The 16,191-nt window shown below is 39.2% G+C and overlaps 1 protein-coding gene across 4 annotated transcripts in view; it reads right to left on the bottom strand.

The window, feature by feature from the left end:
- Nucleotides 1-15,974, bottom strand: part of ZNF326 (zinc finger protein 326) — a 37,387-nt gene extending 21,413 nt beyond the window's left edge. Inside the window, exons 1-6 of one of the 4 annotated variants that reach the window (XM_072834418.1) lie at nucleotides 15,800-15,959; nucleotides 13,420-13,464; nucleotides 6,455-6,490; nucleotides 6,248-6,359; nucleotides 3,722-4,127; nucleotides 1,128-1,326 (exon numbers count right to left, since the gene is read on the bottom strand). In XM_072834418.1, the coding sequence (XP_072690519.1) occupies nucleotides 1,128-1,326; nucleotides 3,722-4,127; nucleotides 6,248-6,359; nucleotides 6,455-6,490; nucleotides 13,420-13,464; nucleotides 15,800-15,815 (814 nt within the window). In that variant the 5' untranslated portion in view covers nucleotides 15,816-15,959. Of the gene's footprint in view, nucleotides 1-1,127; nucleotides 1,327-3,721; nucleotides 4,128-6,247; nucleotides 6,360-6,400; nucleotides 6,491-13,419; nucleotides 13,465-15,799 lie in introns of all 4 variants that reach the window. The other 3 variants (XM_072834419.1, XM_072834420.1, XM_072834421.1) reach the window with 3 other exon arrangements.
- Between the last annotated feature and the right edge of the window lie 217 nt (nucleotides 15,975-16,191).

Below are 16,191 nucleotides of genomic sequence, written 5' to 3'. Positions count from 1 at the left end.
TTTTGTCTATTTTTACTTGCACACTGAATTACTTATTATTTTTTTATATTTATTTTTGCCTTGATGACTGAAAAGTACTGTCTGTGTCTTTCCAGATAAGGTGAAGTGTGAGTCTTCCTATTTTATTTTTTTCTTTAGGATTGTTTCCATTATTTTGGATCTCTTGCAATTCCCTGTGAACTTTAGAATCAACTGGTCAATTTCTGCAAAGAAGGTAGAATTCTGATCTCTGAACCATTTATTTAGTTTTTCCATTTATTTGGATCATTAACTTCTTTCAACAATATTTTATAGTTTTTGAGGCATAAGTTCTACACTTCTTTTGTTAAATTTATTCCTCAGTATTTAGCCTTAATGCTAACACAAACGAAATGTTTTTAAAGATTTATTTATTTGAGAGAGAGAGAGAGAGAGCGCGCGCGCGCGTGCGCACCAGCAGGGGAAAACGGAGAGGGAGAGAACCACGCTCCCTGCTGAGCAGGGAGTCCGATGCAGGGCTCGATCCCAGGAACCCTGAGCTAAGATCATGACCTGAGCCAAAGGCAAGACACTTAACTGACTAAGCCACCCAGGTGCCCCTTAATTTCATTTTCAGATTGGCTTTTGATTTTTTAACACTGTAAAGATGGAAACATAACTAACTCTAAGAGTTGTCATGCCCACAAAATTAAAAACAAATTAATTTTCCAGAAGAAATACACCTTTTCCTGGTACCAAAAACCATGAAAATATATGAATAGCCCCTTTGTCCCTTAAGGGGATTCTGTGTAATGGCACAATACTACATCCTCATCGATACCACCCAACAATAAATATAATACTCAAGACAAAACTTTGAATCAAAATCATGTGAAAAGCCTTTTAAAACAGATGTTCTGATTCTATCCTAAATAAGCATTTAGGGAAGAGGGGTGAACAAGGGAATGTACATTTTTAAAAAGGATCTCTGGGTAATTTCAATGTTCGTGATCAATTAGTAACTATACTAGGTGATTCACAGATCTAGTTTCTACAATTGTAATTACTATGCAGTTTGTCAAATGAACATGAGAAAATTATCCAAAAGCACTAAACTTTTTAAAAATTGGAAGTACCTTAAGCCACATCAGTTATGTTTTCTTACTTACTGGGTGATTTGCTGAGGCTCATCTTCTCCACAGGCTTTGTCAGCTTGGGTTTCTTGATAAAGGTTCCACCAGGCTTATTAAATGGTTGCATCATTTTTCTCTTTATTCCTCTTGCAGCAGCAACTGTCACATTGGTGGGTTTGTTTTGATAGTCAACAACAATTCCAGGTCTATGAATGCTTCCAAAATCACTCATATGCTGCAAATTTGTGAAATCAAGAAACATTAGCATAACATCCAAAGATAAAGTATGAATTCACACAAATTTTATGTGTTACCTATCTAATAATTTTCACCTGAAAATTCCCCAGAATGTAACTAAATTTTACATGTCCACTCTGAATAAACACATTGAAAGGCTTTGTAAAATTATTACATGAACCCAAATCCAGTGAATTAGTATTTTTATTTCCAGTAGAACAAATATGGATACTTCCTATTTTTTAAATTTTTACCATTCAAAATTACTTGAGATCATAAACAACATATGTGCCTGTCAGAATATTACCACTTGTACAACTCTCTGACAACTCCTCTTCAGAGTTCCTAATTGATGTTTTCCCATGAAAAGACCTTAAAAGACATCTTTATTTCACTAAAACCTGGCTTAATACTAAGATGCATAAAGAAGACCATATTTGAAGTCTGAAGTAAAAAAGATCCAGAAATCACTTAGGATTTCTCCCTGTTGAAAAAGGGAATGAGAAAGCGAGATGGAACATTAGTATGAAATAGGAGAGTTAAAGCATAACCATGCATCAACTTCCAGGACACACTTCAGATAAAGAATTACATCTGACGTTCCATTCACATTCTTACCTAGAGAAACATATTCTGACCCAGAAGCCCAAGAAGTGAAAGTTTACAGACGAAGAGTCATGCAACCAAACGACTCTTGTGTCCCTTCCTCTTCTCCTGTCATTAACAAAATCCACTACACCAAGAGGCCACATGTCCATAGAAATTTATTCTGCTAATCTTACTTTTAGAAGATAAAGATTGAGGAGTAATCTGAAGAGAAGGATCCAGTGGGAATTGTACAAGTGAAGATTAAAAAAGAAAGTCCTGTTGGTTCATCTACTTCATTAACAGGAGGAAAGAAAGAAAAGTCCATTCACACTTGAATGGTGAACACAAAGTACAGGAATGCCTGTTTTTCTATTGTGAAAACAAAATTAATGTTTGAAGTCTCATTAAGAAAAAAATCATTTGCCTAAAGTAATACAAAGCATGGAAAATGTTATGCATTTTTAAAATTTTCAAACTGGAATTGATTTTCAATTTCAAAAGCCAAAGCCTATTACCCCAACAATTTTCAATTAACCTACAGTCACTAATTATGGTGGAATAGCAACATATCAGTTGCTTACATTTGTGTATTATACTTAGGAATCCCTATCTAACCTAGGAGACTTGAATAGATTAGTGTTACCAGATAATTTATAGAATCACATTAGAAATATCTTCATTAATTATCCATTAAAGGTGCAATGCATTTTACATAAGTAAAGGGTAACTGTTATAAGTGCAAAATTTCTACACAAAAGTAACAAACTACACTCATGTACCAAAGGCTAATAAAAACGTGTGCCCTACTACATATTTTTTATCAGAAGTTCTTTCCTCTGCAAAGAGAGAATATTAAGAGTAACTGACTTAAAAAAAGAAACAAAAACCCCAAAAACCCCAAAAAACAACATTTCTTACATTAAAGCAAGAATACAATATCCTTCATAGACCAAACTACAAAACTCCACAATCTACATACACTTAACTAGGTAAAATTTCATGTCCACCAAGTTACCTAAGAACGTAAGTCATTATCTTTATACTATGTCCTGAAATAAAACACTTGAAGACTAGTATATTTACTCGTGTAAGCAATAATTTATAAACTATTACTTCCTAGGAAGGAGCCAGAGACATGTTTGTACAGGTAGGAACTTACTTCTCAATAGTAAAATCTTATGACACAAGGGAAAACAGAACACCCAGCAACAGGACATATATTAAGAGAGTGAGTTAGTAATTAAACTGACCACAAATCATTCTACAACCTATTAAACATATCAACTTCTTCACCATGTAAACATGGCTAAGCTACCCTCATCTATCCAGCTTTTAGTCCTTTGTGTTTAATGTGAAATATGGAGCTCTGAAGAAATTCTATGTGCTAGAGTTATAGCAGCAAAGTATAAACATTTTTTCATACATTGCACCTTTAACCTACTCAAAAACTCCAAAGGGTTCAGTTACCTTTTACAATAATCCAAGAACTGTCCCACCAGCAAAGTTGCTAGTGTTTACAAGGAAAAATGCAACTCCTTTTAACCCCTTTTAGACCAAAACCTAATATCCTCACCTTTTTAATAAAGGGAGATTTGGCAAAACTTACAATCATCTTACACTGCCACTTATTTTCTGAAGTGCTGGAAAAACTTTTACAGGCAACCTAAGAATTATGCTTATGATTCAGCTTTTGCTTTAAAATACACTGGGATGAACAGTGTTTATTCTAGATGAAAACCATGGTCTTGAAAGGGTTTAAAAGAGTGACTAGTGAAAAGAATCTGAAAAGATTCTGTTGTACTTACTCCTCGGCCTCGGCCTCTGCCTGTTGATGGTCCTCCAAAAGCATCATAGTTTCTGCTTCCAAACGTACTTTCAGGATAAGCAGGCGTTCCTCTCCCCCGAGAGCCTACAGGTGCAGGCTTCATATGGGGTGAAGAAAAACTGCTGTAGGAAGAGTAATTCTCTCTTCCTCTGTCCTCCATAAACCCAGGCCTCAATTTTGAACGGGAGTAAGGTGCTTCCCAGCTAGACCCGCCCTGGTTTCTACCTCCGAAAGAGTCAAGGCTATTCCGGTAGGAGCTCTCAAATCGACCACCATAACTACCTCCGAAGCGGCTTTGTTCGGGTTCATTAAAACCATAGCCAGATCTGTACAGATCTCGCCCACCCAGAGAAGACCTGGAGTCGTAAGACTCATAAGGTCCAAACCTGGAAAAGTTGCACAGTGAGGGAAAAAACAAAAGTAAGCTTACTAATGTTAGACAATTCAAAAGACAAATTATCAGATGACATTTATCAACTAAAATTCATTTATACCATACTGGTTTGCACAGTTCTACTTTTATTCACACCTGATTAGGGCTGGGCAGTTCAACATGAGACCAGATAGAAAGCTATCTGAGTCAGTTTTTAGATATGAATTGAGGTAAGTAAACCTTAGCTTAAAAATCTGCTTTATAGCAGCTTTTCTATTTTATTAAGATTTGTCTGTCAGTATTTAAGCCCAGCCCTAGTCTTGGAAAAAGTCATTTACTAAAGTTCACAAACTACTCAAACTTTCTTCGAATCCATCCCTAGTAATGGAAAATATCAAATATTTACAATATTTTGGCTTTCAATAGGGACACAAATTGAAGACTACACCAATATAAGCTATTTGTGACACAGAAGAGATCCGTTTGCACCCCTAATAATCTATATCACAAAACTGCTTCATTGTGTCTATAGCAGTCAAAATTTGGAGAATTATCTCTGGTTAAGAAAATTTTATATCCTGCCCAACTTTGGGTAAGGACAATAATCAATCCTCAGTTACTTTCCACTTGTAGACTAGCAAATCTAACAAATCTAGAAGAATAAGCACATAAAATAGAACATAAAGTAAAAGACCACCAACATATACCCTCTGCATATAAATTTTCAAGGCAGATGAGAAAGAATACATTTTATGTCTTCAATAATTTAAAAAATTATTTCCTGGCAGGAAATTATCACATAAAACTACTCTAAAAAAGGGGAGCACACAGTCTCCTCAAGGTTTTAATAGAGTCAACAGAAGACACAAATCATCTTACTTCTCACAAATCCAAAGCATGGATTACAAAAGTTGCTTGATATCTTACAACATAGTTTTATAAAGGCCCACAATTACACAGGAGATAAATGATAACATCTACATAGTTTATACACATCACATTTACAATGCAATAGGGCAATAACGGATATATTTAAACATTTAAATGTGTTACATTACTTCAATTATTTACAAACCACTAAATAGAATGTACTATTTACTTCTGAATTCTGGTAACCATATAAAAATTATTTCTCCTCCCAACTCTTTTTTAAAACATCTATCACATAAGCAAAATTGTTGTATCTTTTTATTTTCTTGATTTTCCTCTACTATAAACCATAATGGCACACTTGAAGCAGAAAGAAGGAATGTAAAGCATCTTTTGGTCCATCCTTAAGGAATCCGGTTCCTTCAACTTATGAAGAAGGAGGCTAGTTTCAAGTGTTTCCTAACTAGTTATATTTAGTAAAAATATCTGTGCCTCAAAAGGTACACCCCCTTTGCCTGAAATGTAGTTAAACCTAAGGTCTATACTTAACTAGTGTTGAGCTTTACACAGTATCAACAGTAAAATATAAAAATAATATAAACTCTAGTGCATTAAAATAAGTGAAGCTATAGTATTCAGAGCTTTGATACAATGCTCCTAGCTAGAGCACAGTGTTTTTGGCATAAGGAGTATCTGCCAATAAATAACCTAGACATGAATTTAAAGAATGTTTTATTATTACAATAAGCTCTTACTACAACTTACTCTGAAATTAAAAGAATAACTATCTTAAATGTTTCTCAGAAACTGAATGTTGCTAGACTGGTTCATTTAAACCCATTCCAGTCAAAACCTGCTTTGCTGCTTTACAGAACACCCTCAATTAAAATAGATACTTTTAAAGCTCATAAAGAAAAAAACTTGACAAAGAATATTTCCAGTAACATTTTTTATCATTTGTTCAGAACATTCTGAATGATAAGGAATTAAAATAAGTAAAATAAAGGGTTCACTACCGAAGATGGAAAATCTTACTCTATATTAATATGAAAATAGCTACTTGCAGTTTTCCTAAAATAATGTCTGCCAGTGACCCTGAGATAATTTTTATAACCATTAATTAACACCTTTATACATTTAAGGTGATTATTCAATACCAATATTGAAATTCAAGTATCATAACATGCCTAAGGAATACTTAAATTAAAATATCCAGAATCTTATAGTTATCTAATTATTTGGCCAAGTGATTAAGCAATTTACCTGCTACCCCCACCACCACCACTGTGATTGTCCATGCCATATGACTGGTTTAGGTAGGAGTCCATGGATCTTTGACCCCCATAGGATCCATGGCCATAGTCACGGTCCATCCCTATAAAGAGTTTAAAAAGAAAAAAATTAAATGTCGCTCACCTTTACTGGCACCCAAAAGAAGAATTTTTAGATAAATATCCTTGAATGTCAGACCTCCATATGATCCGGGGCCATAATCACGATCCATTCCTACAACAGAGTCAATAACAAAAGGTCAGTAAGATATACCATTCTCCTTGGGAATTTTGCATAAAACACAAGATACTCACACCAATTGTCTGAGATACTAATTCATCATTAACATTTAAGATAAACTCATACTAGACATGGAAGGAAAAAATTCACAGAGAATAATCTACTGAAAAAACAGATTTGCTAAGAAAATTTAATTGCCCAAAAAAACATTATCAACTTAAAAAAGTTCTATGTCAGAATTATTTTCAATTTAACCAATATTTATTTGACAGAGTACTACTTACAGGTTCTATATTAGAATTACATAGTATGTAATCAATAATAATTCCAATTCTCAAGAAAAGTCAGCATTGACTATTGTCAAAAAGAACAATTTTTGTTTTTAGTTTTTGCATCTAACTGCTCTCAAAATGTCAAAAACCCAGAGGCAGCCACATTTTCAACTCGCCTAATTTCAATTTGTTCATAGATTAACTGAAACAGACATTTTTAAAAAGTAAAATCATGGAGTGGGGGCCAATTTACGGTACTATGCCTTTAAGTAATAATGACAATAAACATTTAAATCCTCAAATACTAAGAATAAAAGGAATGAATGTGAACTCTAGCAATGCAAAATACTCAAAAAATTCTAGTACATTAAGGGTACTGAGTATATTTTATTAAACTGCAATTCCACATACATTCCAACCTCTAACATGAAAAATACAACAAAAGTAATAAAATGAATTTACAATTATAAAAATGAAAAAAATTTCAAATCTTTTAGAATGTGTCCTATAAAACTTTTCAAAATCCTTCATTACCACCCTCCCCAAATTTTATGTACTAATAAATACAATAGTATAGAGAGAGCAAATACCTTTATATTTTTTAAACACTAAATTACAATCACTTAAATATTTTTGGTCCTAACAACAATGACAATAATAATGACAACAGTAACAACTTCACAAAAATATGACTCAGAATCTTGCAACTTTAAAGCTGGAAGCAACCTAAAAGATAAAATTCAATTTAATCTTCTTATTTTATAGATTAGGAGCTAAAATCCAAAGGGATGAAATGATTTTCCCGAAGATCAATAAATATCCACCCCTCTAGCTTTAACGCTGTTGCTTCTATGGGAAACGTTTTCCTCTAATACTTCCAATATCTGCTCCCTGAAATATTCTCATCTTTTAAAAGTACATTTCAAATACTAACCCTTTCAATGATACTGTCTCAGTTGAGTATCATCTCTTTCTTCTAAATATCTACACGTCTGTTGCTCTTATATAGTGCTTATGATACACTGCCAAAAGTAACAGTACTTTTCCTGCCAACGATAAAATTTGAACTTTCAAGTAAAATTTAGAATTTTATAATGCTTGTATGTACCAATATGCATGAGAGCACAAAAAGTTTATCAATATACAAAAAGTATCAACGAGCTCTTTTATCTTGTATTTTTCAAACTAAGACTTCATATGGGGTGTATAATTTACATTTTACAGCACATCTCAGTTCTAATCATCCCCACTGCGAGTGCTCAACAGTCACATGTGGCTAGTGTACCATGTTCACAGTTCTAGACTAATAAAACAGGCAATTATTTCTCTTTAGAGTTGCTAACCTATGTTATCTCAGATAGAGGGCAATTTTGAAATTGAAATAAAATTTTCAAAATAAAAAGCCTTCTTCTAAGCTTAAGATAATCTTAAGGAGTGCCTCAGGTGGCTCAGTCCGTTAAGCATCCAAATTGCTTTCACCTCAAATCATGATCTTGGGTTCAGGATATTGAACCTCACCTTGGGCTCTGCACTCAGCACAGAGTCTGCCTGGGATTCAGTTTTCCTCTCCCTCTGCCTCTCCCCTTCCTTCATGTGTGCTCTCTCTCTCAATAAATAAATAGAATCTTTTTTAAAAATAAAAAATAATAATAATCTTAAGAGTTAGGTTCAGTTAGGTACACAAAGCAAAAAGTCTTGTATTTTGTTATTTCAGCTAGTTTCAACTTTGAGCTCGCAGAGATTGCCTTTGGATACTAAATCCTTTTGTTTTTTAGTCAGTTTATTTTTATTTCACTATGGAGTCATAAATTACTAATATTTATTGAACACTGTGGAGTACACAAAAATTAGGAGAAAGAACTGCCTTTACCTAGCAATGACTTTGGCTTATTGTTCACAGTACTGTTACTATTCAGTTAACTAAAAAGAAAAAAAGGGAAAGTCTTTATACTTCATAAAGTGTGATTAGAGGAATACAGATTCTGTAAGATGACCGCTTATATATAAACAATATTCTTCCAGGTCACCAAAAGAACTTAAAAATCACTTTAAAAAATAAAACTGTAGGGCAACCAGGGTGCTCAGTGGTTTGGCGCCGCCTTCAGCCCAGGGCGTGGTCCTGGAAACCCGGGATGGAAGTCCCAAGTCAGGCTCCCTGCATGGAGCCTGCTTCTCCCTCTGCCTGAATCTCTGCCTCTCTCTCTCTCTAATAAATAAATAAAATCTTTAAAAATAAAAATAAAACTGTAAGAATATAACATTGTATCTTTACTATTAAGTGAAAGTAATTCACTCAAAAATAAAACTGACCTAATATTTTAAGACAAATCTATTCTATGTTTTGATCACTCTAATCATACAAATAAGCTCAACAAATGTTAAAACTCAGTTACAACTAAATCTTAAGGAAGGAGGTGAGGACTATAATAAAAACAACTGACTCAGGATCAAAATAATTAACGAGTTATGTGACACCAGGTCTTGAATGGGACTTTTCACCATTCCCACGCTACCAGCATCCTGCTACATGCCACCAGCATCTCTCACCTACATTACAGCAATAGCCTCCTAACTGGCTTTCCTGCTTCCACTTTAACCCCCTGTTTATTCTAAGAAAACAGCCAGAATAATTCTGTTAAAGTTTAAATCACGTTCAACGCTCAGTAACTTCTTACTTGCTTCCATCTTATTCAAAGTAAAAGCCAAAGCATTGTACTGAACAAGGAAAATTTTGCTCTAATTGGGGACATCTGACCACATCTGAAAGCACTTTTGGTTGTCACAACCAAAGGGCAAGTGCTGCTTACATCAAGTGCAAAGGCCAAGGATCCAGCTAAACAGTCTACAATGCGTAAGACATTCCCCACAACAGAGAATTATCTAGTCCAAAATGTCAATACTGCTGAGGTTGAGAAATCCTGCCCTATATAATCCACTTCTTAACTTCATCATCTACTATTCCCCCCCTTATCACTCCACTCCAGGTATACCAGGCCCCTTGCTGTTCCTAGAATACAGTTAAGTATGCAGCCATTTTGGCACCTGCTGCTCCATCTGCCAGGAATGCTCTTCCTCTGTATCTGCACTTCTCAATCCCTCCACTCTTTCAGGTCTTTATTTTCTATCATCTCTCAGATATAAACAAATTACCTTTAATTTTCAATGCCTCAGGCTACAACTCACCACTCTAACCTAGTCTTAAGACTATTCAGCAAAAATCACCTGCTCTAGTCAAAACATTCTTCTTAAGTCTAGGGGCTCCTGGGTGGCTCAGTTTGTTAAGTATCCAGGTCTTGATCTCAGGATCATGAGTTCAAGCCCCATATTGGGCTCCACGCTGGGCATGGAGCCTACTTAAAACAAAACAAAACATTCTTTTTTTTTTTTTTTTAAAGATTTATTTATTTATTCATGAGAGACACACAGATAGAGAGGCAGAGACACAGGCAGAGGGAGAAGCAGGCTCCATGCAGGGAGCCCGATGTGGGACTTGATCCCGGGTCTCCAGAATCATGACCTGGGCTGAAGGCGGCACTAAACCACTGAGCCACCCAGGCTGCCCAAAACAAAACATTCTTAAGTCTCTCTGAGGCACAATGTACTCAGCCCTACCTTTATTTCTGCTTTCCCTCTATCTGGAATACTCTCCCTTTTTTTGTCTGCAATTTACATAAAAAGAGTTACTATGAAGCAGGAAGGAAACATGGAAACACTAGAAACACAACTTTCTTCCCGAGAAATGGTGTGGAGGAAATCTGGAACTTGATATGCTTTCCAGGACCTTTTACTTCATCTTAGTCACGGGAAAATACAATGCTAACAATGAATTATAGTGTGGCTTCATTTGGTAACTACACATCTTTTACTTTCTACATCTTCTTAATAAGTCTTTCCCCAACACACACCTACCACCACCACCACCCCTCTCCTCCATTTTTCCCCTAAGCAATTATTACCATCTAACACACGATATGTTACTTTATTTTGTTTACCTTATATTTCATCCCACTAGACTGTATACTCTCCAGAGGCAAGAATATTTATTCATTGCTATATTGCCAGCTCCTAGAATAGTATCTGATATATAGCATTCACTCAAGAAATATTTGTTAAATGAAGTCAAATTATATCTCTGAAATTAAAATCCTCATTTATAAAATGTAGATAACCTAGACCTCAAAGTATTGTCAATAATGCTCTTTAACCAACAGTGCATTCCAAAATCATTCAGAGTACTTTTTCATGACATGAACAACCAAAGACCACTTGTCTAAAAATTAAGATTCAAGAGGACCAGAGTATGAGAAACATTCTGAAAAAGCTCTCTAGGGGAATCTAACAATCTCAGTGTTGGAATTTAAATCAAGAGGAAAAAATGAAAGTGGTAACATTAGTAAAACATTAATCCCCAAAGGCGTATGTACCCCATGTTCACTACAATTTTATTTACAATACCTAAGATATGGAAACAACCTAAGTGCCCAGTGAAGGATGAATGGATGGATAAAGAAGATGGGGTATACATATACAATGGAATAGGACTCAGCCATAAAAACAAATGGAATCCTGCCATTTGCAACAACATTGATGGACTTTGAGGGCATCATGCTAAGTAAAGCAGATTACAAAGAAAGACAAATACTGTATGATTTCATGTGCAATCTAAACAAAACAAAACCAAGCTCATTGATACAGAGAACAGATTGGTAGTTACTAGAGCGGAGGATAGAGGCGGGCAAAGGGAATCAAGAGATACAAACATCCAGTCATAAAAAAGTAAGTCATGGGGATATAATGTATACCATGATGACTACTGATGGTAATACCTACTGATGGTAATACCATACTGTATATTTGAAACTGCTAAAAGTAAATCTTATGGGGCACCTGGGTGACTCAGTTGGTTAAGTGTCTGCCTTCGGCTCAAGTCATGATTCCAGGGTCCTGGGATCAAGCCCTGCCATCAGGCTCCCTGCTCTGTGGAGAGCCTGCTTCTTCCCTCTCTTTCTGCTCTCCCCTACTTGTGCTTTCTCTATCACTTTCTCTGTCTCTCAAGTTAATAGACAAAATCTTAAAAAAAAAAAAAAAAAAAAGAATTACTGTTTTCATTTCCCAAGTTTAGGGTCTTTAAAATCCTAATACCTAAATTTCTGAAGTGGCTATTTTAGCTAATTTTCCAGTTTTGTGTTGTTTTTTAAATTTTATTTTTAAATAATCTCTATACCAAATGTGGGGCTTGAATTTACAACTCTAAGAAGCAAGAGTCACATGCTCTATCAACTGAGCCAGCCAGGCACTCCTAACTTTCCAGATTTTAATCTACCTAAGTGTGGATACAAATCAAGCTTCCTCTGGTAATTTTATTATGTCACTCTCCTGTTCAAAACTGTATCCTTGGCACCTGAGTGGCTCAGGTGGTTAAGCGTCTGCCTTCAGCTGGTGGTGTGATCTCTGGGTAATGAGACGAAGCCCCGCATCCGGCTCCTGGCTTAGCATCCGGCTCTTGGATTAAGTGGGGAGTCTGCTTCTCCCTCTCCCTTTGCCTCTCCCCCTCCCTTTGCCTCTCCCGCAAAACTTGTGCTATCCCTCAAATGAATAAATACAATCTTTAAAAAAACAAACAAACAAGAAAATGGTTCAGGGAACCTGGCTGGCTCAGCCAGCAGAGCATGCAACTCTTGATCTTGGGGTTGTAGGTTCCAGCCCCAGGTTAGGTGTAGAGATTACTTAAAAATAAATAAAAGCTTAAAAAAAAAAAACTATTCTTCAGCATTCAATATATACTGACTGCTTCCTATATTTTGAGCCTTTTTAGCTCGTATCAAGTACAAAGTTTCTCTAAATTCTTAGAGATGATACAAAGAAATTAACTGGATTGTAATCAGTTTTATAATGAAAGCACAGCTAGCTTTATTTAGTAGTATATTTGCTTCAGTTTTATTTTGTAAATATATTCTATACAACAGTTGAATTTTCCATTTCCCTGGCAATTAGGATATCTACTTCCACTCTGGGGTCTTTTTTTAACCTCACTGAATTGTTCCACGTATTTTTTTTATGTTATCATCCTATCTGGCAGAGCCTTAACTTCAAAAACTGTCAAAATAAACAGCCAATTGTATTCTGCATGCCTCTTACGATTTTATCTACCTCGGTAGTCACAACTCTAAAGTCACGCGTAAATCAATAAATATTCAAGCTTCTTTATGTGCTTCCTCTAGACAGCTCTTTATATACTAACACATTTCAACACATTAAAGCAAATGACCTCAAAAACAAGGTCAAAATGCATTACATTAGAGGGAACATAAAACCAAGCCAATAATCCACTTAATCTACATTATTCAAAGCCTCTCATTCAGCAAAAATAACTCAGCTAGTTTCTTGTAACTCATCACTCAGAAGGTAGTCAAGCCCTAGAATAAATTAAATGAATCATAATTCAAATAAAACAAAGAGTCAAACTAATCTGAATAGCCCTAACCTTTTCTGATTCCAGATGCCTGGTTCAAATACATAACAGGACAATGTGAACATGCAACACAATGATTGAAACAAGGGAGAACTGGCTTTTTACATTATGGGCATGTAGAGAAGAACTGAAATGCATTCCCTTAACATACTTAAGAGCAAACGAAAGAGGATACTCACCATTAAAGCCCTGATAAGTATTTCTGCAAGCAGAGTGTGTGTAATCTATGAAGACACATTTAACAGAAAGAAATTAGTACATTATTAGCAAAAGCCTGAAATTACATACTCATCTATTCAAATCAAACACAATTTTTAAAATGCTATTAACTCAGTTATCTGCAAAAATGGGATATAAATAATTACAAATATTTCACATGGGAAAACATAGATCTCTTTCTCTTCATTATCTCCCCAAGAGGCAGGTTTATTATCCAAATTATGATAATGTAAAAATTAGCTTATAACACCTGATATATAATAACTACCAAGAGGAATCCAGTATTGATTTATTCAGGGTAACAAAGAGAATGTTGATAGATTATGTACCAAAAATTGCAAAACGGGCTGAGAACTGACTCTATGTAGCACATAATTTTTTCAGAGTTAATACAGTTCTTGTGCCTATTTGCTCTCTAAAGTTTTCAAGATCTTATTTGAGACTGCATATGCACATGCGTATATGTGTGCCTGTGCTGTATCTACCCAGGATGTGCCATCACCGAAATCCATATTGGCAATTTCCGTCAAAACTGACTTGGCAATTGTTAAATCCCTTAATTAATGTTACCAATAAATTAATAAAGGGCAGGAAGTGAGTACAGTGCTCACAGAATCCAGGTACACTACGCAGGATCAGACTCCGATATATTTTTAGTCAAATTCCACTCCCAAATATAGCAGTAAAGATGAAGAGGAAGCAAGAGAGAGGGGGAGTATTCTCTCACAGACACTGTTTATAATTTTTATTACTGACATTGTTTGGAATTTTAGGCTCATGGGGACAATAGAAAGCACACAAACCAAGTTTCATTTCTGTTTTTCAATTCTCTACAGAAAATGGATTCCCTGGGGAGGGGCGGGGGGAGGGGGGCCACTCCCATTGTTCCCTCCCCCCACCTCGGGAGCTTGCCCGGTGCCTTGGGTGTTGGTACTGTCAACAGACGTTAGCACGAAAACACAGTAATACATTCTTAAAGTTTCATTCCCCGCTTGGGCAGTTCGAATTCATGGTTTAAAGGTATTTATAGCAAAAGGAGTCAAAGTTCAACCAAAACAAACAAAAAATACCAGAGGGTGCTCCTCCTCGGCGCTGACCTTCCTACTATTCCGAAATGATTTTCAAGGATCCACAGAAGGGCTATCCTCCCAGTACCCCTTCCTACGCTTAGGGCTGGTCTAGCTTTAACTCTTTGTGGCATGAGACCCAATCACAGATCCAAAGATCATGTGGTCAGACTCACAGGCTGAGATCACACTAGATAACGAGGGTTAAGTAAAACAGGGTTCGGGTCGGGTTTGGGGCTCACAACCAGCCCGTCAATCTGTTGCATCAGAAACGGCTGGTCGCTCAGGGTGAGGCCGGGCTTCACGGTGCAAACCCTCCCGTGCCCTCTCCCTGATCCTGTCCTTGTGGCCGCGCCTATTCTATCTTGACACCAATTCCCATAAAAGTTAGGCGAGGTAGGAAGGCAAAGGGGAGGCCCAAAATCCACTCTCCGTTGTGAGCCCGAGAACATGGTTTCAAGAACTGGCGTGAGAGACACGCCGAAAGGAACCGCTGAGAAAACCCGTGGGTTTAAACGGCCGGTCCCACGCCGTCACGGAACCTGAAGGGCGCGCGGCGCGGGCCCCGGCCCCGGCCCCTGCCCCGGCCCCGGCTGCCTGGGGCCCTGCCCACGCACAGTCCCGAGGGAAGCCGCCGCGGCTCCCAGGACGGCGCCCGCGCGGGGCCGACCTCCGGGTGGGCCGGGCGACCCCCGGGCCTCCGCTCTCCACAGACGGCGCCCAGCCCTGTCGCTCACCGACGCCCTTTAAACTCGCCGGAAGCGGAGGCGAGAGGACGGGGCTGGGACCGAGCCTCGGCCAATTCCACCCCGGGCGAGGATTTACGGCAACGGACGGGCCGGGTCGCCGCCCTGCGGGGGCGAGACCGCGGGAGGCCGGGCGGCGGAGGCCTCGCTCGGCCCTCGGCGCGACCCCGGCGAGTGCAGGCGCCGCGGCCGGGGCGGGTCCGGAGCGCGAGTCCGGGGCCCGAGGCCGTGGCGCCCCGGGCGCGCCCTTCCCCGCGGCGAGGCCGGCCCGGAGCTCCGGGGTCCTCGGCGGCCGCGGGCGCCGGGCAGGCGCGACAGGGCCCGCGGGTCCCCGCACAGGCCGATTCCGGGCCTGGGCCTGGGCCTGGGCCTGGGCCCGCGGCGGGCGGGCGGGCGGCCTCCGGGCCCGCAGAACAAAGCCCACACGGCCATCTTGAGACCGTAAACAGACCCCCGGGGCGGCCACCCCGCCTCCCGCCCGCCCGCCCGCCCGCCCGCCGCGGCGACCAGCCACAGGCTCCGCTTACCGTCCTCGAAGTCCATGGCGGAGGCTCGGGGCTCACGGGCTCGGCGGCGCTGGGCTGAGCTGTGGCCGGCGGCGAGCACCCGCGACCCGCGGCTCCTCACCACCAGTCCGCGCGACCGAGAGCGGCGCTACCGGCCCGGCAGCCGCAGGCCACAGAGAGGCTGGGGGGCGGGGCCGGCCGGCGCTGCCTCCGCCGCAGCGCGGCCCGCGATTGGCTGGCGCGGGCGGGGGGGGCGGGCCGTCGGGGGGCGGGAAGCGGCTCCGCGGTGGCGCTCGCGGGTGCGGACCCTCCCGGAGCCGCCGAGGAGGAGGGAGGGAGGTGGGGACGGGAGCGCCGAGGAGCGCCCGGGGTCACGGGGACCGCGACCTGGCTGTTGCGGAAATTCTGGCCGC

Source organism: Canis lupus, chromosome 8 (genome assembly GCF_048164855.1).
Source record: "Canis lupus baileyi chromosome 8, mCanLup2.hap1, whole genome shotgun sequence".
Lineage (NCBI taxonomy): Eukaryota > Metazoa > Chordata > Mammalia > Carnivora > Canidae > Canis > Canis lupus.
This window is presented reverse-complemented; position numbering and strand designations above follow the sequence as displayed.